The 24142-nt window shown below is 37.4% G+C and overlaps 1 protein-coding gene across 5 annotated transcripts in view; it reads left to right on the forward strand.

Moving 5' to 3' along the window:
- Nucleotides 1-4836, forward strand: part of LOC128664173 (homeodomain-interacting protein kinase 2) — a 148108-nt gene extending 143272 nt beyond the window's left edge. For all 5 annotated transcript variants that reach the window (XM_053718936.1, XM_053718937.1, XM_053718934.1 and 2 more), the window contains one exon: nucleotides 1627-4836. In XM_053718936.1, the coding sequence (XP_053574911.1) occupies nucleotides 1627-2067 (441 nt within the window). In that variant the 3' untranslated portion in view covers nucleotides 2068-4836. The remainder of the gene's footprint in view (nucleotides 1-1626) is intronic.
- Nucleotides 4837-24142: the final 19306 nt, after the last annotated feature.

The following is a 24142-nucleotide window of genomic DNA, read 5'->3' on the forward strand; positions in this document are numbered from 1 at the left end:
TCAGATAGAGCATTCTATTTTAGGCAACTTTCTAATTTACTTCTATTATCAATTTTTCTTCCTTCTATCTTTATTTTAAAAAAAAGCAGGAATGTAAAGCTTAGGAGCTGGACCATTTTTTATTCAGAACCTGAGTAGTGCTTGCTTATTGGTGGCTAAATGTAGCCACCAATCAGTAAGCTCTATCCAGGGTGCTTAACCTAAAATAGGCCGGCTCCTAAGCTTTACATTCCTGCTTTTTAAAAAAAAAATAAAGATAGCAAGAGGACGAAGAGAAATTGATAATAGGAGTAAATTAGAAAGTTGCTTAAACTAGCATGCTCTGTCTGAATCGTTAAAGAAAAATGTGGGTTTAGTTTCCCTTTAAAATGAACTGCTATACTGATTATGTAATCACTGCCTCTCTGGGGTAGTATAAAAGCAATTTTAAAAGATAAATTACAAAAAAAGATGGTCGATATAAATAAGGAAAGTACTTTTTTTTTCCGGTGTATAAATAAATATTTTATGGTGAATTACATTTTGAGTTGAATGTCCCTTTAGAGACACAGCTACATTGTATTTTGAGATGCACACTGTTGCAGTGATCAGTTGAACTATCTTCTTGCACAGATTACCCATGTATTTAAAAAAAAAAAGTTGCTTTCATACGTTAGTTACCTAAGCTCACTATTGCAAAGATGATGTGATTTATGTCTCTAAGAGAAGAAAAATAAATAGGGGGTGCCCTTAATCACAAAATGATGAATAATATAATAATGAAAATATATAAATAATAATAAAATGTGACTATATAAATGATAAGTGAAAATACAATCTTATAAGGTAAAATCGTAAAAAACACAGAGATCAAGAATAAAATAAAACAATATTGTAGAAATTAGTTGATAAATTAAAAAAGGTGGCAAAAAAAAAAAAAAAAAGTCCCATATGTCAAAAAGAACAAAAAGTCTGTAAAGCAAATCCAGGTCTAGGCAGCTGTCTGTAGGAGGATCAAGGTCAGGATCCAGAATCAGCAATCTGTAGAGAACATAGAAGAACAGAAGCGTCACGTGGCCCAGTACTGTTTGAATTTGTGAAGGAGGTAATAAAATGTTTGCAGTCACATTTAGTCTCTGGAGACCAGTCTGCTAGGTGACTGTTTGATCCCAGTCTGTTCCTTCTGCACCAAAAGGGGTGCTCTACTAAATGTGAGTGCAAACATTATATTACCATCCTAATTCAAACAGTACTGGGCCATGTGGCGCTTCTGTTCTTCTATGTTCTCTACAGATATGTGTCTAAGAGGTTGAACACATACTTAAAGTCCGGTTCCAGCACTGCAAACCTTGCCATTCCTGTTCAGGACACCAGTACTAAGACAATCTTGAGTGCCAGTCGCATGACCTCACCAATCGCCAATGTTTTTGCTCTGAAGCTTCAATGCTTGGGACTTTACCACCTTCGTGGGGGTTAACAAACGTTTATCTAGGCTCACTAATGCAAAAATCTAAAACTCTTTAAATCACTGCGTCATTTTTACAAGAGAATGTACCTTAATTTTATAGTTTAAGATTTATTTATTTTCTCAATGAAATGTGTTTTGTTCCTCCTGTGATTTTTTTCACTAGTTCCTTTTTCTTGTAGGTGTCTCAGCACATGAGCACAGATCGAACTGGAAGTCACCGGAGGCAGCAGGCTTATATTACGCCGACACTTGCTCAGGCTCCTTACTCCTTCCCACACAGCAGTCCCAGCCATGGAGCTGTGCATCCACATCTGGCGGCCCAAGCTCATCTTCCCAGTCAGCCTCACCTGTATACCTACACTGCCCCTGCTGCACTGGGCTCCACCGGCACTGTTGCTCACCTAGTGGCATCACAAGGATCTGCACGGCACGCTGCTTACCCTACCAGCATTGTGCCTGTGAGCATGGCATCCAGGCTTCTCCAGTCGCCCAGCCTCCACCATAGCCAGTACCAAGCTCAGTTTGCCCATCAGACTTATATCCCTGCTTCTCCCTCTTCCACTGTCTACACTGGATACCCGTTAAGCCCACCTAAGGTCAATCAGTACCCTTACATCTAGGCTTTTGCTGTGGGAAAGGGATGGGGCACTGTGCTTATGGAAAAGGGGAACGAATGGGGCTAGAGGCAACTTTTAACTTGGAGCACTCTGGGTCAGCTTAAGAGCTTGAGTACGGGTCAGATTAAAAAAATATATATAACAATTTAAAAAAAAAAAAAATGAATTTGTAATATTTTCTACCACAACAGAGATGAAGGAAAGAGTGTCTCAATTTACAGCAAAACAGCTTGTGCGCAAAGAACTGGAAATGTGTACGAGTTAGCCTACCAGCCAGTTAACCAACCAATGGAGAGGAAAAACCATAACAGTTCTTGTGACTGCATCCTCTCAGCCAGGTTGGGACTGACCCCTGGAAAGGAACAGAGAGATTCCCCATCCCATTGGACTTTAAGACTTGCTCCTCTGTTGGGTGGAAGGTTCATTGTGAACATCTCCACTGGATTCGCTCAACTGAGTTACAAGGGGAAGGGTGTATTTATTAATCGTTGAGTTATAAAAGAGACTTCAAGCTTTTATGACATAGCAAAGAATTAGGAGCGTATGCAGAGTTGTATATGTTAGATCTTGACTTACTGTAACTCTAGATAATTTTATCCTTTATTTTGATTTTATTTTAATTTTTGCAGAGGGAAATGTGTAGCACAGATTGTCCACAATCTGCACCAAAGGGTCCCCGGTCCCTTTCATATTTCTTTTTGGAAGGGTGGAACTCTGGTTACCTCTAATAATGCCAGCTGCATAATTTTAGGTTAAAACTTTTTTTTTTTTCCCTTTTAAGCATAAATTATAATTATTTTGAGTTGTAGAGTATTGTAATTTTTAACAGATCATTTTAGAAGGGAAATGGATTTTATGGAATTTTTTTGTCTGGATTTTTAAAATGCAACCAAAACCAAGCAGCTTTTTAAAGAAATTATGGTTTTAGGGAAGTCGCAAATGGGTGTGAGGAGGAATGACGTTTTTTGGTTGGAGGCCCTTCTGAGAAACCTCAGACATTGACTTGAGGGCCATGTCAGAGGAAGCCTTCAGAAACTTTTGAGACGGAGAGCTCTGGACATGAAAACCAGAAGGAATTGCAAGGGATAATTGGTTGGACTTAAATGGACACTGCTGCTAATTTCTCACTATTTCAAGTCACCTTAACTCCTTTAGTAGAAAGGTTGTCCCTTCTCTGTGCTACAGTGTAGCACAGTCACATTGTATCCTGTTTTATAAGCTTCCCCAATAGATCTATATTTTATCCTTTATCATTGAGTTGCACAATAGGATAGAGCTGTTTTCCCCAAAACAAAAACACTAACAGACCAATGTGATTTAAGATATTGGCATGTAACTGTGACAGTCCTGGTAAGTGTGTAATAATTGTGTATCTTGCCGTTTTCACACCGTTCGCTCGTAGTGCCTTACAAACTACTGAAGATGTTTGGCCCCTCATTGTGTCTCTGATATAGTCCCATGGTAGTCATTAGGTGGTCCACTGTCGTGTCACCTTATTGTTATTCCACTGGTGCTGTAATCACATGTACCACCTGAAATTCATTTGTAAACCTGAATTTTCGTGTTTTTGAGTTCCATTAATTTAATGTCTGGGAGGTGAACCAATCAATTGTAGCAAAGAGCCCATATGATAAATGTGGCACTTGCAATAACTATTAGTGCAACACTGCTACTAGTAAGACTTTGTATTGATCTGGCCCTTTATTGCATTTAGATTTGTTAATTTACTTGAGTCAGGATAGCTGAGACTAAAAAGTAAAACAACAACAAAAACTGTATAAAGGTGGTTTGCTAAATCAAACTGTTGTTACTGCAATATTAACATCTTAACAGTGTGTGTGTATATGTGTATATATATATATATATATATATATATATATATATACACATACATACTCTCACAAACATAATTTTTCCATATCTAAATATGGGGTGCTGCTTTAATTGATGGGGCTAATTTACTTAAGTTGAATTTGCTTCCTTCCAGCCAGGGCTCCCTTTTTTTGTAGTCTCAGAATACAAAAAAAGAATTGTCAGCCAGAGGGACAGACTCTGTGCCTGTCCTGTGTTAATAAATTCAGCAACCTGTGCCGTGACTTCTTTTGTAGTGGCTAATATGTACACATACAATAATATAAAATACAGGAAATAAGTAGTGTCTTTCACCTACAGTATTTTAGGGTCAATAAAAAAATAAATCCGTTATTTATTGCTATATTTAATTTGGAATTATAACTTGTCAAAGATAGTAAAGGCTTATACAGTACAGAGAGTGATGAGATATATATATTATAATTTGATGTAAGTTGCTTAATATAAAAGTAGACCAAGGCTCCAAAGTTATTACACGGTTTAAATAAGAGCATTGATCAGTGGGCTAATCAATTCCTGGCAGTCGTAGTGTAGAAAGGTTACTGTTGAGGCATCTGGAGCACGGTTCTTTTGAAAAAGTTTGTAAATCTGGCAAAAGCCCCCTCAGGTATCACCTTTGGTGAATTGTGATCAGTCTAACAGTTAAAATTCTTGTCAGGCCTTTACAAAAACTTCCCTAGTAGTAATTACAAAACTAGACAATTCTATTTGTATTTTTCATTTTTGTTGTATTTTTTTATGATCTTATGCAAAAGCTGGGTAAATCAGAAAACTTCAAACTATCTATTAAATGGAATCCCTGCAAATATTCTTCTGCCATTCTCTACAAATGAGTACATTTTTCCTTTAATATGTTTCACTATCCTGAGAGTCAAATATTAAAAAAGACTAAATCTTCAAGGGGTTTAAAGAGAGAGAAACTATTTTATTTATTGTTATCATTATCTTTTGGGCATTACTATCATAGTACTAACATTTTACTAACCTTTTGTAGTCTTATTTTGGGTGTGATTAAGGAATGCTTTAGTAAATGGTTAAAATTGCTTTTGGTTTCTTATATTTTATATAGAGTGGCGAGTGACATATATGTATTAGCGACAAACCTGAATAAGAAAGCATTGTTTTATGATTTTTGGTGATTCTTATATATAATTAATTTATGGTAATAAATAGGAACAGATTTGTCCACTCTGTTGCAACTTCACAGAAAAGAGCTTTCAAGTTAAAGGGACAGTCTACTCCTTAGTCATCTTAAAGTATTACCTTAGATTAAGATGCAAATAGCCTCCTGCACCTTTTTCTATATCATGCAACAGGAACAGTAGAAGGTTATTTTAAAATGAATAGTGTTTCTTGCCAGCTTGAAATGGCTGCCAATCTCCACCCACTGATTACATCACGGGCTGCATCTAGGCACTCTGCTGAATAGCATTGACAGTCTGAATCCAACTAGTGAGTCTTTTGTGATTGGATGCCATATGCAGTCCAGATCGTGATGTCATCAGTGGGCTGAGCTTGGCAGCCATTTCAAAGTGACCAGAAACAATATTCATTTTAAAATAACTTTTTTACTGTTCCTGCTGCAAGATATAGAAAGGGTGCAGGAGGCTATTTGAAGCTTAAAGGACCAGTCAACACAGTAGATTTGCATAATCAGCAAATCCAAGATAACAAGACAATGCAATAGCACTTAGTCTGAACGTCAAATGAGTAGCAGATTTTTTTTTCTGACAATTTCAAAAGTTATGTCCATTTCCACTCCCCCTGTACCATGTGACAGCCATCAGCCAATCACAAATGCATTCACGCTTATTCTGTGAATTTTTGCACATGATCAGTAGGAGCTGGTGACTCAAAAAGTTTAAATATAAAAAGAATGCACATTTTGTTAATGGAAATAAATTGCAAATTTGTTTAAAAATTGCATGCTCTATCTGAATAATGAAAGTTTAATTTTGACTTGGGTGTCCCTTTAATCTAAGGAAAGACTTTAAGATGACCAAAGTGTAGACTGTCCTTTTAAGTGAATAGGAAAAAATAAATGGTGTCACAAAATATTTTATCAAAAACCAAAAGCGATTTTAACTACCGTTATGATAGTTACCAGGTAACAAATGGAAAATGTATTATTCAAATCATAGAATCCACAGGTATTTTTCATTATTTATTATTTTTATTTCATTCATTTATTTATTTTTTCATTTTTATTTTATTTATTTTTTTAGGCGACCTTGGGCTACCAAGTTGTGTTATATAGAAGGTTTGTTTCTTGACTCCCTATCAAGATTGTTATTTTAGAAGTGTAATTAGATCAATTTGCAACTTCATAATTTATCATAATGAATTCACCTTTTTTCCAGCTCTACCTCATTCCCTTTGGAAACCAGCATATTAAGCTCTACTACAAGAGAAACATTTCTTTTTAAAAATTGCAGATAGTAAGAAAACACATTATGAGCCATACATATTATGTGTAGACATGAGGCACTGTCCTACAACAAGAACAACTTTATTTAATTTGCAAACACTCAATGATGACTCCAGGTGGCTCAACTATTGAGGTGTTTTCTTCCACACAGTCTGTGTAACAAAAATCTACACTTGCTGACAGACCAGGCCAAGACATGATAAATATTTATATTGAGCTTTCTTTCTTTGTACAATTTATCAAATGCTTATTGTACTTAGTTTTATTTCTTTTAAAATGTATTTTTTTTTCTTAGTAACTTTTGTTAACAAAAATTGAATACTAAAGCACATATAAATAGATGGATACAATCTGATAGTAGTCTGATTTCACACCCACACATTAGAGCAGGGTTCTTCAAACTTTTTTCCCCAAGACCCAGTGTCATGATACCACATATCTTCGTGACCCTATTTTTATACTTTGTTTGAAAATATTAGTAAAATAATATACAACAAGATAGCTGCAATTTTTTCAAAGTGACTAAATGTGTGTGTACTTTACTCCCGATAGTAGTTTAAACTTCAAAGTGTTGTAAAGCGTAATAACACACACTCTCATGCCACAGACACACCACACACACACACACTCTTGCCACAGACACACCACACACACACACTCATGCCACAGACACACCACACACTCTTGCCACAGACACACCACACACACACACTCTTGCCACAGACACACCACACACACACTCTTGCCACAGACACACCACACACACACACTCTTGCCACAGACACACCACACACACACTCTTGCCACAGACACACCACACACACACTCTTGCCACAGACACACCACACACACACACTCTTGCCACAGACACGCCACACACACACACACTCTTGCCACAGACACGCCACACACACTCTCATGCCACAGACACGCCACACACACACTCTTTCCACAGACACGCCACACACACTCTCATGCCACAGATACGCCACACACACACACACTCTCTTGCCACAGACACGCCACACACACACACACGCCACAGACAGACACGCCACACACACACACCACAGACACGCCACAGACACGCCAACACAACACACACACACCACACACACACACACACACACACCACAGACACGCCACAGACACACCACACACACACTCTCTTGCCACAGACACAAACACCACAAACCTTTTCATACTACACAACACACACAAGCTGCGACCCAGTAAACATGGTGTTGCGACCCAGTAATGGGTCCCGACCCGTGGTTTGAAGAACCCTGCATTAGAGTATAAGCCCTGCATATATAATAATAAGAAATAATAATACTTGTCTAACGTCAAAGTCCCTGAGATGAAACAAGCTCTAAAGAGGGCTCTGTCCTTACTGCCCACAGGACAGAAGCAGTAGGAATGAACGTGTGACAAGAGGTAACATTTTATTTATTTTTTTGGTTGTTCCTGTGATAATTACATATAGTTTTTGTCAGGCTTGTGGATTCTTGTGCCTCTCTGCCAAAATTTTTCCTTAATTTTGATATTTAAAAAAATATTTTCAACATTTAAAATAAAGTTAGGATTGTCCATATGTAGAGCCATGTTGATTCATGGGTAGTATCGGAGGATCAAGATATGTGGTCCATTACTATGGGGGTTGCTCTGAGTAGGGTCTAGGAGCTCCCTGGTTAAATGACCACTCAATGCAGTAGAAGTACATCATTAACAAGTACATAATAAAAAGACAATGAAATAGTACATACTTCAAATTTCAAATAAGCAGAAGATTTTTGTCAGACAAATTTATTTTTTTTCTACCATTTTCCGGCCCCCTGTATCATGTGACACACATCAGCCAATCACAGACTAATAAAACGTATACCCAGTGAACTTGTGCACATGCTCCATAGGATCTTGTTCCCCAGAAAGTGTGAATATAAAAAGACTATGCAAAATTTTGATAATGGAAGTAAATTGGACAGTGTCTTAAAACTGCATGCTCTTTCTGAATCATACACACACAATATTAATAGTCAATAAAAATGTGTTTTCAGGTATTTACAAAGGGCTCCAACAGATATACAGCTATAGATACACACACACACACATATATATATATATATATATACTGTGTGTGTGTATATATATATATTTATATATATATATATATATATATATTTGTAGATGATGGGAAGGCACTCACCGTTTTTCAAACAAATAATTTATTGTACAGTTAATGTTTTCAGGGTTTCCCCCGTCCTCAGACCAACAGATTAAATAAAAACAATCGCCAATTTATGAAGAACCCTCCACCGTGAGATCCCAAGCAGCTGTGCCCCTGCAAGTCTAACCTGCGCTACTGCGCATGCGCTAGAATGCTACAGAGCGCTACCAAGGACCATAATCTACAAAAATAAAAGCAATCACCTGAGAATTCACCATAGTTATGGGCACATTATAGATAATGGCAGTAACAGGCGATGGGCATCCTAGTACATACAATAAATGCATAAGCAAAGCATAGTATATCCTATACTAGTATTAAACTCAATATACTGTATTTAAATCTATACTTGAAAGATGCAAGCAGACAATACGAGGTTACAACAGTGTCATGCATAAATTATTACACAGTGAAATAAAAACTGAATTTAGCCATGACCTTTTTGCCACTAGTACATAATGTATCAAAGCACGGAACTATACCAAATACTGCCAGACATCTAAATACCTGTAACGGAGCACCTAAATACTAACATGTCCAAAGTGTGTCTTTGTCCAGCACACCTAAAAAGCTACCATCAATATAATGTGGGATATGGCCTAACTATAGTAGTGTGTAAGAACTATCGATCATGACCAAGGTATTATACCAGATCAAACCAATCAAAGGCTCCTAACCTAGTGATTTAAAGCATAAAATGTATGCATATAATGCAGTCAAATACACAACCTGTCATATAACTAACTAAATGGGAAACTGCCTCCTCCACTTATTAAGCAGATCACCTAGGAAAAAGAAGAAAACAAGTTAGCATTAGATCACATACTATAATAACATTTATAAAAAAAACATTTGTAATCAAGGGACATATTTAATCCTTTTGGATACATTGTGTCCAGGTTGTATATCCACTGTGCTTCCTTTTGTAATAGGCGCTTCGCTCTATCACCCCCTCTTTGGGGAACTGGGATATGGTCAATGATAATGTATCTCAAATCCTGGACACCATGGCCATTTTCCATAAAGTGTCTGGCAACCGGTTGTTCTGATTCTCCATTCCTGATGGCACTATGAATGGCAGACCGGTGATTCGCCATCCGTGTACGTAGGCCATCCTGGGTCTTCCCAACATAAAATCTGCCACACGGACAGTGTAGCAGATAAACCACGTATGGTGTGGTGCATGTCACCCGGTACCTGATGTAATATTTCTTATTTGTCCATGGATGAATAAAAATTTCTCGATCTTAGGATATCAAAAGGTGAACATGGGTTCTGCACTACTCTGTTCCAAAAGGTAACGGATAGGAACTCTCTTCTGGAGGTCACGATTTGCCACCCTCCAAGCCTTAAAAAAGCATTACCTAGGTCACAGTTCAAAAGAGTGGTGCGTAACAATACTGATGAACAACAGAAAAGGTTACAGCTATCTGAGATGCATCAACGCTTTCAGGAGAGAGGCTATGGTAACATACAAACACGTAAGGCACTACAGGATACCCTCCTGATGTCCCAAGAACAAGCATTAGCCAAGACTGAGAGAAGTGATAAAGGAAAACGTATGATTTTTACAACAACCTTTACTCAAGAACGAATTGAATTCTCTAAACCGCTGAAGGATCCACTGGGACATCCTATCCCTGGCCAGTGACAAATTACTCCCCTTCGATCAGATGGAAAGCCCAATGGTGGGTTTCAGACGGAGACGGTCTCTTAAGGACCTTTTGCTACATCAAGATATTAGGAGTTGCTACAGTACCAGCACCTGGCTTCATTTGAATAAAATGGGTTGCTTTAGATGCAGTGGCTGTACCACTTGTAGGAGTCTTACTCAAAGTCCCAGTTTTATTCATCCATGGACAAATAAGAAATATTACATCAGGTACCGGGTGACATGCACCACACCATATGTGGTTTATCTGCTACACTGTCCGTGTGGCAGATTTTATGTTGGGAAGACCCAGGATGACCTACGTACACGGATGGCGAATCACTGGTCTGCCATTCATAGTGCCATCAGGAATGGAGAATCTGAACAACCGGTTGCCAGACACTTTCTGGAAAATGGCCATGGTGTCCAGGATTTGAGATACATTATCATTGACCATATCCCAGTTCCCCAAAGAGAGGGTTATAGAGCGAAGCGCCTATTACAAAAGGAAGCACAGCGGATATACAACCTGGACACAATGTATCCAAAGGGATTAAATATGTCCCTTGATTACATATGTTTTTTTTTATAAATTTTATTATAGTATGTGATCTAATGCTAACTTGTTTTCTTCTTTTTCCTAGGTGATCTGCTTAATAAGTGGAGGAGGCAGTTTCCCATTTAGTTAGTTATATGACAGGTTGTGTGACTTCAGTATATGGCATACATTTTATGCTTTAAATCACTAGGTTAAGAGCCTTTGATTGGTTTGATCTGGTATAATCCCTTGGTCATGATCGATAGTTCTTACATACTACTATAGTTAGGCCATATCTCACATGATATTGATGGTAGCTTTTTAGGTGTGCTGAACAAAGACACACTTTGGACATGTTAGTATTTTAGGTGCTTCGTTACAGGTATTTAGATGTCTGGCAGTATTTGGTTATAGTTCCGTGCTTTGATACATTACGTACTAGTGGCAAAAAGTCATGGCTAAATTCAGTTTTTATTTTGTTGTGTAATAATTTATGTGTGACACTGTTGTTAGCTTGTTGCTAGGCAACCTCACATTATCTGCTCGTTTCTATCAAGTATAGATTTAAATACATTATATTGAGTTTAATACTAGTATAGGATATACTATGCTTTGCTTATGCATTTATTGTATGTTCTATGATGCCCATCTCCTGTTATTGCATTATATATAATGTGCACGTAACTATGGGTGAATTCTTCGGTGATTGCTTTTATTGTTATAGATTATGGTCCTTGATAGCGCTCTGTAGCATTCTAGCGCATGCACAGTAGCGCAGTTAGACCGTGCAGGGGCACAGCTGCTTGGGATCTCACGGTGGAGGGTTCTTCATAAATTTGTGAGTGTTTTTATTTAATCTGTTGGTCTGAGATCCCAAGCAGCTGTTCAAACAATACATTATTTGTTTGAAAAACAGTGAGTGCCTTCCCATCGTCTACAAATTCTATATTAATTCTTGAAGTGCACACGGAAGTTGACTACAAAAAGTGAGTGCATACCCTGGCAGAATTTATGATATCTTGGCCATTTTTCAGAGAATATGAATAACACATAAACTTTTCTTTCACTCATGGTTAGTGTTTGTCTGAAGCCATTTATTATCAATCAACTGTGTTTACTCTTTTAAAATCATATTGACAACAGAAACTACCCCAAATGCCCTGGATCAAATATTTACATACCCTGGTGATTTTGGCCTTATAACATGCACACAAGTTGACACAAAGGGGTTTGAATGGGGCTATTAAAGGTAACCATCCTCACCTGTGATATGTTTGCTTGTAATTAGTGTGTGTGTATAAAAGATCAATGAGTTTCTGGACTCCTGACAGACCCTTGGATATGTATATATATATATATATATATATATATATATATATATATAATTAGACATGTGCGGTTCGGTCCGAATCAGAGATTCGGATCGATTCGAATTCCGAATTGCGGTAGTGCCAAATCTACCGAATCGATTCAAATTTATTCGGTAGATTCGGATGGATTCAGATGGCCATGTATTGCACTAGTAATTGTACAGTATTACTAGTGTAATACACAGCACATCCAACTTAACACTGACCGAAATTTCGAACTGAACCGAATTTCCCACGAATCCGAAAGAATCCGAATGAATCCGAAACTAATTCATTCGATTTCTTTCGAATTGATCCGAACCGAAATATATATAATTTTTAGATATGTACGTTTCTATATTTTAAAGCCCTTTGCATGCCTTTTTTTTTTTCCTTCTAACACCCGAGACCTTATATCTTTAAACCCTTATAACTTTTTTTAATGCATTTTCTAAGTTAATTTTTATCAGACAGTTATTATGAGTATAACTGTTCTTTTAAAATGTATTTTTGTAGTTAACCAGAACTCTGAAGTTGCGCTAACTTGACACGTGTTTAATTCAATAGAGCTCAATTGAACGCATTTAGTTTCAACTCTTAATGCGCATGCTACTTCCAATGCTACAAACAGCCGCAATATACCCCTTATCGCTCGTACCTAACAGCACGCCACTAGTAATCTAACCCTTGGTGTTTTCCCAGGCACATTCGACACGAAGACTGTGGGGCCATGGCAGATAACCAAGAACACTTAACACTGATTTCCCTTGATTTGCAGCTGTGTGACTTATGTCCCTTCCAAAGATCCTCAAAGCTCACTGGGACTATGTCAAGTCTATTTAGAAGTCAGTCAGTACTGCAATGTTCCTCAAATAAATTTTAGAAAATAACATTTTATTTTGAGAGCTTTATGTCTTAGTAAACATAATTCTGCATGTGAATGATATATACATTACACTATCATTGCTCAAAAAGAGCTTCTGTGGGATTTCTCTCCATTACAGCAAGTTTTTGACCTTCAGTCTCTAAGTGATTTTAGTGAAATCCTAATGATAGCATGGACCTATTGTAATAGAGCAAATGCTTCCTGGACGATATCCGTTTTCAGGAGTTCTTTGGGATACTTTCAGGCAGTTATAACACTGGTTTGCTATGCAATGTTCTGTCACATGCTTTTCTTTTATTTCCTGGTGACTGTGGTGGGAGCAGTGGCATTAGTGCATTAAATACTTAATTCTAGGAACTGACACTTGACTCTTAACATCTACAAAGCTTAATGCAATGTACAGCACACTGTAGTCCTATTTTGGCTTCTTTCATATCTATACATGTTTTAAAAGATGCCACCACAGAATGAACTGGGTTCAGATCCAATGCCAGTATGACTATGCCACTGCCAAGGGGAGAACAGTGAAAGTGTGTTTGTACCCAAGTGCTGCTTACATGGAGATGAAGTCCCTGTGAAATCACCACCAAGGTGGTGTGGATCCTAACACAAGAACTCTAAAGATTCCTTGAAGCTATTGGCCCAAACTGTTGTGTGGTTCTTGACCACCTTTTTGATTGCCACCACGGGTGTCCTTTTTTTTTTTTTGGGGGGGGTGTGCATGGGCAACCCCCCCCCCCAACATATTATCAGTGGTGATGTGAGCAGTAGGATAGTTGTTTCTTATATTTAATTTTAAAAATTGTAACTCCAGTTTTTTGAACAGTAAGCTCAGTGACTTTGTTTTTCTACATAGGAGCAAAATTGCAGGGGGTCACTTTGAAGGGGAAGGACGGGTTTGCTTCATCCCAAGTCCCAGCAAGAGAATGCGTTTTTGGATAGCAGGTTTTGGTAAGGAGAGAGAGAGCAGACAGATTTCTGAAGAGCTTTGTGAGGTTTTGTAAAGTACTATGCATGGTCTATAGAGATCTTATACTTTCACTACTGCGACCCTACCATTGGTTTTCACGCTTTTATCGGCTGCAATGCAAAACACTGTTGTGGATGGATTGCTGCCAGACATATACCTAGGAGGTTAGACACTGGATCTGAATTAAAAAAGTCTGCACATGTGTCTGGGTTAGGGGAATGCAGTATGTTTTGGACTCTATGTCTGATCATAGTAGGTGGACAGTTCCTTGTCAAGGGCTTCATTATATAAAGCTCTCCGGAGTGAGATTTTCTAAAAAAAAAAAATCCCGCCAGGTCTATGAAGCCCATCTTAAAATTTTACCTTTCTGTCTGGCAAAGGGGTGGGCCCTGCTTTTTTAAGTAATGTGAAGTTGATGCATAAATTACAATAGATAATGATGCTGTAAAAAAAAAAATAATAATCTGCTTCCCGGAAAAATTATTTTTTTTCAAGGTGGTGATAATCCACGACTTAATTACTCCTGGGATTCAAATCATGGCCACTAGGAGGAGTCAAAGATTTCCCAAAACTCCCACGTGTACATTCCTCACACCTCACTGATTATCCAGTCCATACATATAGCGAAGAAGAAATAGAAAAAAGGTAGGAAAGGACAGAAAACAGGGAAATAAGGTGCAAATATAGAATTGCCGCCATAAATATTACAAAAATAAAATTGGACAGCCTTGTGGCCTCTCACCACTTCAAAAGAAATTTATTTATCCAGGTAAGATAAATTTTATTTTCTTTCGTAAGGTGGTGAGAATCCGTATCCCTTACTCCTGGGAACCAATAGCCAAGCTGTGGAGTCCACGAGTAATGAGGGTGGGGAAAAAAGGATTTACAAACAAGAAGACATGCACCTAATTTCCAGATACTGCTGCCTGGAAAACTTTACTACCAAAAGCAGCTTCTGAAGAAGTGATAGAATTTAGTAAAAGTATGTAGGGATGACCATGTTGCCACCTTGCAAATTTGTTCTACTGAAGCATCATGAATCCCTAGAAGTAGAAACCTGATCTGGTAGAATGAGGCAGTAATACACTATGGAGGAGACTTTCTCGCCACCATCTAAGCGTTACGGATCAAAGCTTTAACCAGGGAGCTAAAGTAATGGCCAAAGCCTTCTGACCCTTCCAAAAACCTGAGAAATGAATAAAAAGACTAGAAAACTGTCTAAAATCCTTGTTAGCCCTAAGATTGAACTTTAGAACACAATCTACATCTCACATTCCTTAGAATTTGAGGATTGGGACAAATCTTACAATTCATATAAAAAGGATATTATAGTGTCAAGAGAATTTATCAATAAAATGTAATAAACAGGCTCTATGAAATCTAATCTGATTCAAACAATAGTAGTACATAAGAAGAGCTCCCTCACTAAAAGATGGGCTTAAGTGTGTATATATAAAATGTAATACATTAAAAATGAGTTCATAACATATGCGCATAAAATAACATAAGTGAAACATAAATAGAACAATCAAAGGGATCATAATGAGAAAAAAAAGGGGGTTTAGATATAGTCCAGAGTAATCAGGAAAAATAAAAATGGATTGCAGAAAGAAAGTGTCCAAAAAATTGTGTCCAAATCGATGTAAATGAAGGATGTGTCCAAAAATGAAAAAATAGACTTATAGATATTTTCATTTTTTTTGTTTGCGTATGGCAGTGATTTTTAAACCTTTTTTTTTGCCGTGGCACACTTTTTTACATTAAAAAATCCTGTGCACACCACCATACCCAAAAATTTTAAAAAAATCACACATTGTAGCCTACTACAGCATATATATATATATATATATATATATATATATATATATACACACACATACTGTATGTATTGTGCTGTTATGCCATGCCTCCTACAATCTACCCCTGCACTGGGAGGTAAAAAAATAAGCAAAGTTTAAAAAATATGTCACAACTGTTGTCAGTCTGCCGTGCACACCTGAGGATCTCTCAATGCACACTAGTGTGCCACGGCACACTGGTTGAAAAACACTGGTGTATGGGACTATCATAACTTACTTTAATAGTCCTAACTTGTATATTTGTTTGGTGCATCCAGTGATGGAGTGATTATTCCTTGTTTTTGTTTTTTTAGAAACGCTCTTTTACCTCTAGTGACTATTGAGATAAAAGCATTTAAATCAGGATCAAATAATATCTTACCCTTAAAGGGAAGAGTCAATTGCCTAGTCTTAGAGGACCATGTCTGCAGACCAGGATTTTAGCATAAGGAACTTCTAGTTAAGACTGCTACCACCATATTCTTAGCATTAATTCTGATAATGTCAACAATTGCATCACAGATCAAAGCATTGGCTTGACCCAATCTTATCCAGGAGAATGTTGAACTCATCTAAGGATGCCTTTCTGAAATCTGACCAAAACTGTTGCACCACAGAGTACGACAGCTGCCAGTCTGAATAACAATCCTGCTTCATGAAAAGCCTTTCTCTGATAAGACTCTAATTTGTGATCCGTTGCATCTTAGAAAGAAGTGCTATTTTCCAAGGGAAATTGTAGTACATTTCGCTAAGGCAGATATAGCACTTTAGGAATAGTCTCCCAGAGTGCCAAATTAGAGCATGGTAAAAGAAACATCTTTAAATCTAGCTGTAGGGTTATAAGGAATACCAGGCCTAGGGCCATTCCTTGGCAATTATTTCAGTAATGGCTTCTGTAACAGGAAAAACTTTGAGATTTATGAAAAGGCTTTAAAATTAGGTCTGTTAATTGATTTTTTCCTTAGCCAGATGAGCATCCTGAATTGCTAAGGTACATATTACCTTTTTATTAATAACCATATATGTTCTAGTTTAAACATGAAAGAAAAGGATTTTGAGACGGAATCCTGGTTATCATAAATATATTCTTCAGACAATGTCTTAGGGAGTCAGAATTTAATCTGTGACAAGAAGATTAGGTGGATTAGCCTTTAGAGACTTAAAGTGGGGAGGTAACTCTACAGTAGTATGGAATCAGACTTAGCCCTTTTACGTTTAGGTCGCCAACATTTCAGAAACAGTGTAGTTCACAAAATCCCTAAAACTTCCCTAAAAAGTCCCCTAAATAGCCAACCAAGGGAGGACAGATTTCTTTAGAGAGCAGGGGTGCCCAATAGGTAGATTGGGGATCTAGCAGTAGATCCCAAAGGTACTGCTGGTAGATCGCGGCCGATGTGGTCAAGTTATGTGCTCTCAACACTGGGGCATGAGTAGAATATGGTTGCTTGGGATACCACTTTATCTACCGCAGTGTATGAAGGGGCAGGCCATAACAGTCTGATGGTCGACACGAAAAGTGTTACAGGATTGGATCTTTGAGGGACATCTATTTCAACCAATCAATGTAGATGATTTTTGAACGACAACACAATTGGCCTATCAAAAGCATGGTTGAGTGAGTACTCTTCCAATGGATATGGTGGTATAGTATAGTTTAGGAGGGTAAGTGTCAATAGATAGAAAAAGTAAAGGCGGAGGCTGCTGTTCTATGCAAAAGGAACAAGTCTGATTAACATCTGGCAAATGAACGTGTTTGACACGTTTAGAAATGGTCTGCATTGCGTGCTATTGAAATTTATTTGTGTAAACCTCACTGGGTAATATCAGGGCCAAGCCCGCGCGCAAAGTAAAGGTGGTCAGTGGTAGTAATTTGAATGCAGTGTTTTGTAACATGGCACAAGGGGTTGCTCCTTTAAACACAAATTAAAGTCAATGCTACTTTTGTCGTCAGGATTAATCTGTTGTATATTTATGGTTTTGCACATCCATGTGTTGCTAAAATTATGCAATCTTAAAGGGATATGAAACACACATTTAATTTTTTTTCATGATTCAGATATAGAAAATGCAATTTTAAATAACTTTCTAATTTACTCCTATTATCAATGTTTCTTCATTCTCTTGGTATCTTTATTGAAAAAGTAGAAATGTAATCTTAGGAATAGGCCCATTTTTAGTGGGTAGATCTCGTTGAGCTGGTCATTTGAAAAGTAGATCCCAACAATAGCAGCTTTAGGGAAATAACCTGCAAAAAGTGACCCATACAAGAGGTGCACAGTGGAGCTGGGAGAATAACAGCTACTAATTTGAACATCACACATTTAAGAGGGATACTCAATCAAAATTAAATTGTCAGTATTCTGATAGAGAATGCCATTTTAAACAACTTTCCAATTTACTTCAATTAACTAAATGTGCACAGTCCTTTTTATATTTAAACTTTTTGAGTCACCAGCTCCTACTGAGCATGTGCAAGAATAAGTGTGTATGCATTGTGAATGGCTGATGGCTGTCACATGGTACGTGTATGCATTTGTGATTGATGGCTGTCACATGGTACAGGGGAGTGGAAAAAGACATAACTTTTAAAATTGTCAGAAAAAAATCTACTACTCATTTAAGTTCAGACTAAGTTTTCTTATGCATTGTCTTGTTATCTGGCAATTGTTGATTATGCAAATGTACTGTGTTGACTGGTCCTTTAAAATTGACTATAGTGTTGGGAAATCCAGAAAATACAATTTACTGAGTTGGGGACATTCCAGATTGCTCCATACTAAAAATAATATAGGGTTTAGAAAGCAATATGAGCAAGTAATACACCACAATTATTATGATAACACAGCATAGCAAGGACCCTCAGTATCTTTAGACAAAGTACGAAAAAATAGAAGATAAATGTAAAAAATATAGATGAGAACTCCAATGGCAGCAAAAAAAGTATCCCAAACTTGCCCTCTTCTAATGCCACACAGCAAGCTGCCACAACAGAACTGAATTTGAAGGAAGTGAGGAGAACTGGGGAGGCGGGAAGGAAAAAGCGTGGGAGAAATCTTAACCCCTGTGCCTCCTAGAGACTGTTAAATCACCCAGCACTATGAGAAACGCTGGTCACATTGTGAAACCACTCCATAGTGACAGAAAGGGGAAGCGGTTACCACTGGAGAACAAGAAGGAAAAAACGTGTGAGAATCACCCAGCGCTATGAGAAACGCTGGTCACATTGTGAAACCACTCCATAGTGACAGGAAGGGGAAGCGGTTACCACTGGAGAACAAGAAGGAAAAAACGTGTGAGAATCACCCAGCGCTATGAGAAACGCTGGTCACATTGTGAAACCACTCCATAGTGACAGAAAGGGGAAGCGGTTACGACTGGAGAACAAGAAGGAAAAAACGTGAGAATCACCCAGCGCTATGAGAAACGCTGGTCACATTGTGAAACCACTCCATAGTGACAGGAAGGGGAAGTGGTTACGACTGGAGAACAAGAAGGAAAAAACGTGTGAGAATCACCCAGCGCTATGAGAAACGCTGGTCACATTGTGAAACCACTCCATAGTGACAGAAAGGGGAAGCGGTTACGACTGGAGAGCAGGAAACTGCTTGAGCAGTATTGACCCCTTTGCCTCCTAAAGACTGCAAAAGCACCTAGCACTATGATAAACACAGGCCGCACTGTGAAAAGGCCAGTGAACGGAAGGAGAAGTGGTTAGCGATGTGCGCAGAGAAAAATCTGATCTTCTTAAAGAGCAACAGTTCAAAACATTTCTAACACAAGCACATTAGTGTGCCATGATAAAGTGAGGAAGAATAAAAGTACCTTACACAACACTTTCAAGTAAAATAAAGAAAATGGCTGACATTAGATTCTCACCCAACTCCCTTTATGCGTTGACCCATAAGCAACAATATGTGGTGTAAACTGTCAAACCCTTGTCCCCTGGCTATGATGTACTATAAGCCTAGAGTACCTACTAATAACCTGTGGGCTATGATAATGCAAATGTGGAATGTACTTAACTGCACTGCATCCACTCTACTGGACTTACCTCCTGCAGAAATAACTGCTTCCAGTAGAAAAGCCCCTCCAGTGCTGTGTATGTCACAGCTGACGATCACTGTAAGAAATATCTCAACAACCTATCAGGAGGATGCTAGGGGACAGGTCCCTGCGACAGGCTTGTGACTAACTTCATTGCCGTAAACAATTGTGTTGCTACTATATTCTCCAATATCCCCTCTGTCTTTCTGTAACAGCTCTACGAGGTGGAAAAATCAGCCTCAAGGAGGACCCCTCTGTTCGAAGAATCTGGAGCACCTCAATTCATCCACCTCCTGAGAGGTAAAGATTAAAAGTTTTAAAACTGGATTATCAGTGAGGTGGGAGGGATGGAATACTCTTTGATTTTTGGGAAATCTTTGCCTCACCCTAGTGGCCAGTAGTTGAATCTTAGAAGTAATGGACTTGTGGGCTCTTACCACCTTAGGAAAGAAATGGTATTGTTTAAAGGGACACTGAACCCAATTTTTTTCTTTCGTGATTCAGATAGAGCATTCAATTTTAAGCAACTTTCTAATTTACTCCTTTTATCAAATTTTCTTCATTCTCTTAGTATATTTATTTGAAAAGCAAGAATGTAAGTTTAGATGCCGGCCCATTTTTGGTGAACAACCTGGGTTGTTCTTGCTGATTGGTGGATAAATTCACCCACCAATAAACAAGTGCTGTCCAGTATTTCGAACCAAAACAATAGCTTAGATGCCTTCTTTTTCAAATAAAGATAGCAAGAGAACAAAGAAAGATTGATAATAGTTGTAAATTAGAAAGTTGCCTAAAATTGCATGCGCTATCTGAATCACTAAAGAAAATGTTTTGCCTTTAATTGCATTAAAAACCACAACAAAATTGATCTGCAAAAATCATATTTTATGGAAAAATTCAAAGTTGTAGTGAAATTCCACATTGAAAAAACCTTTAACATGCACCATAGAACTTTTAATAAAACTACACTGCACATGTGAAAAATAGCAAAATGTTAAATCAGCATTTATAATAAGAAATTCAAAGCTTATTGTTTTCTTTATTGTAAAATCAGTTTCCCTGCCTCTGTGAGGTTAAACAGGGGTGTTCCATGGGTGTGGTTGAAAACGCTCTTCCCCTAAAGATCTCGCTTTTTTTTTTCTTGTAGATTTGTTGGGGAGATTGTGACAAAATATGCAAAACACTTATTACCCTAATAGAAAAACATGCATACTTAAATAGAGCCTTTTATAAAGTACTATACACTGCAAGCAGAATAATCTGATTTGTAAACGCTGTGGCATTTAATCTTTGAAGTGCTCTTCTTGCTGCCTGCTAACCTTCTCAGTGAAAATTTCCCTTTCCAGCAAGCTCCATTATTTTCAATGGTAGATTACTTGCAGAGACATACCTCCCTTTTTATTTGGATCATTTCAGTGGTTTTTCACATCTGGCCCAGCAAAGTTTTGATAATCGGACCCCAAGAGAGTATATTGTGGATATGACCCACAGCAGAATAAGTGCACAGCAAGAAAACCAGCAGGGTACCTTGAAGATGGGGTCTATGTAGAAATGAAACTGCAGAGTAGTGAGGAAGGCTGTGTCATACACTGTTGAGGCTAAAGTACTGAGTCAGAAGTGAAGTCAGCAGGGGCGAAACTACAGGGGTTGTAGAGGTCGCTAGTGCGACTGAGCCCCTGAGGGTGGGGGCCCAGCTTAAAAAAAAAAAATTATTTGTAATTTTTTTTTTATAAAAAACGTTAACCTACCACTGCCTGCACTGATATCATGTGAGTGTGACATGACTACAGGGGTTAGTGTTTCTGTTTTACCCATTGGTGTTTATGTTTGTGTGTGTGTATGATGTGTGTGTATGTATGTGACTGTGTGTGTATTTATGCATGTATGTGTGTGTATGTGTGTATGTACTGTATGTATGTGACTGTGTGTGTATTTATGCATGTATGTGTGTGTGTATGTTTGTGGAACCAGCAAATTACAGACCTTGTTACTACAGCATGGGGGGGGGGTAGGGGGGTAAACAGTGTCACTATAAAGTACCACTATATACAGTATGGGGGGTGGACCATATCACTGACTACTGTGGTCACTTTATAAAGTACTGGGCGGGTAGGGTCAGGCCAGCCATCTCACCGGCAGATTACAGACTGTGTCACTAACTTACTATATACAGTACTGGGGGGTTAAATAGTGTCACTATATATATATATATATATATATATATATATATATATATATATATATATATATATATATATATATATACAGTAATAGGGGGTCAGACCATCTCACAGACTGTAGGCACAGGGTACCTCCTTTTGCAGACATGTAATCTGATTCACATTTTTTTTCTGTGTTAAATGTATAAAAAAAAATGCATTAAATTCACCTTTTTTGGGAGGGGGAGGGGCGGTGGGGGGGCCCTTCTTAGATTCTTGCACCTGGGCCCTGTGGTTTCTAGTTACGCCTCTGGAAGTCAGTTAAAGGCAGATAAGCCATCATACAAAATGAGGTACAAAATGAAAAGCCAAAAGGAAAGTCGAATCAAGCCAGGTAATGAGGAAGTCAGAGTTCAGTCTTAAAGAGATATGCCAGCCAAAATTCAAATCCACATGGATGAATTTCAGTTTTGAAAAGAAGCATTTTTATAATATACATGTATTAGCAAAAATGCTTCTAAAAAAACCTATAGCTGTTTCAAAAGTGTATTTAAGTATGCACCGTGCACCAGCATTTTAAACACAGCACTTGCTCAGAGAGCCTAAGGTGCATGTAACATTTAGAAATTACTCCATTTGTTAATTGCTGACATGATACAAGCCTCACTGGCACTCTATGCAGCTGCGGTATTTAAAATGCTGGTGCACTGAGAATATCTATCTATGCTTCAGTGATAACTTTTACTAGAAGCATTTTTTGCTAATAAATGTATATTGCAAATATGTTTCTATTCAAAACTGAAATTCATCCATGTAGATTCGAATTTTGGCTGGGATGTCCCTTTAAGACTGATTCTGACTTCCTCACTACCTGGCTTGATTCGACTATTATGAAAATCATCAATGTGCATTAAAATTTTGACCTGAATGTCACTATGTTAGGATACCAGAAATCTTATGTGTCAAATATATTTATATTGAAAAGGAATGAGACTCCAATAAGCATATTTTAACATAGAATTGATAATATACTTGTGTTTGATCTCAAATTATACATTTTCAATTATATTAAATGGGACATATATGTTGGCCAGATAAGTTTATTTATACAAGATATTATAGTATATTAAATAAACATTTTAAGGTAAGATATTAAGATGTAGCAGTATTGATAGTGAGACTGCTTTTCGGGTTATCATGTTTAAAAGTGCAAATACAGCGCCAACATCCAAACAGATACAAGCTCCCAAAGTGAGACCCCTAAAAACTCAAAAAAATGAATATAAATATAGAAAGAAGGAGCAACAGCTACAGTATAGGCTAAAATATCAGAATAACAAAATAATATTAAAATACATTTATTACATTCACATAAACTAGGGTACCCTATGTACATATAACAATTCAATTGAAAACAATAAAAAAATAGTTAAAAACAATAGAGTAAGTGCCCCTTAGGAGAGAGGGGAATACCAAAATATATAACAACAAAAAATGTGTATTAAAAGTCCCAAATGATATAAAAAGTCTAAATAAGTGATGATATCCTTAACAAATGTCCTGTGTGACAGATCCGGTGCCATTGTGAATCCAATTAATGCTTTGTGTATGATGGGGTATCAAAGAAATAAAAAAATAAAAATAAAGATGGTTATCAAGAATATATGATAAAAAAAAAATAATAAAAATAAAAATTGGAGAGTAGTGAATGAGAAATGCAATAGGATCCAAAAATTCCAGTACCTGTGAAAAACAAAAATCACATAGTGCAATAACGCTAATAAGAATATAAACTTAATTAAAAATAGGCTTACCCTATATGTAAACTCGAGCAGTGACTACTTATAACATGTACATCAACGTGTTTCAGCCCCAAAGCTGGGCCTTTCTCATTTTCACTCAGATAGACATTATAGACCACATTAAAAAGAGCTGTAATATTGCTGGTGATTTAAATGATTATATGGATATGCTTGCAATTAAGGCTAAAAATATTGCTATTGATGATGGAAGGTGGAATGAAAAAAGTAAATTATTCCAAGAATTATTAAAAATTAATCAATGCAAAATCTCAAAAAACGGGATGAACTAATAACAAAATCTTGGCCCATTGTAA

This window comes from Bombina bombina, chromosome 6, assembly GCF_027579735.1.
Source record: "Bombina bombina isolate aBomBom1 chromosome 6, aBomBom1.pri, whole genome shotgun sequence".
Taxonomy (NCBI): Eukaryota; Metazoa; Chordata; class Amphibia; order Anura; family Bombinatoridae; genus Bombina; species Bombina bombina.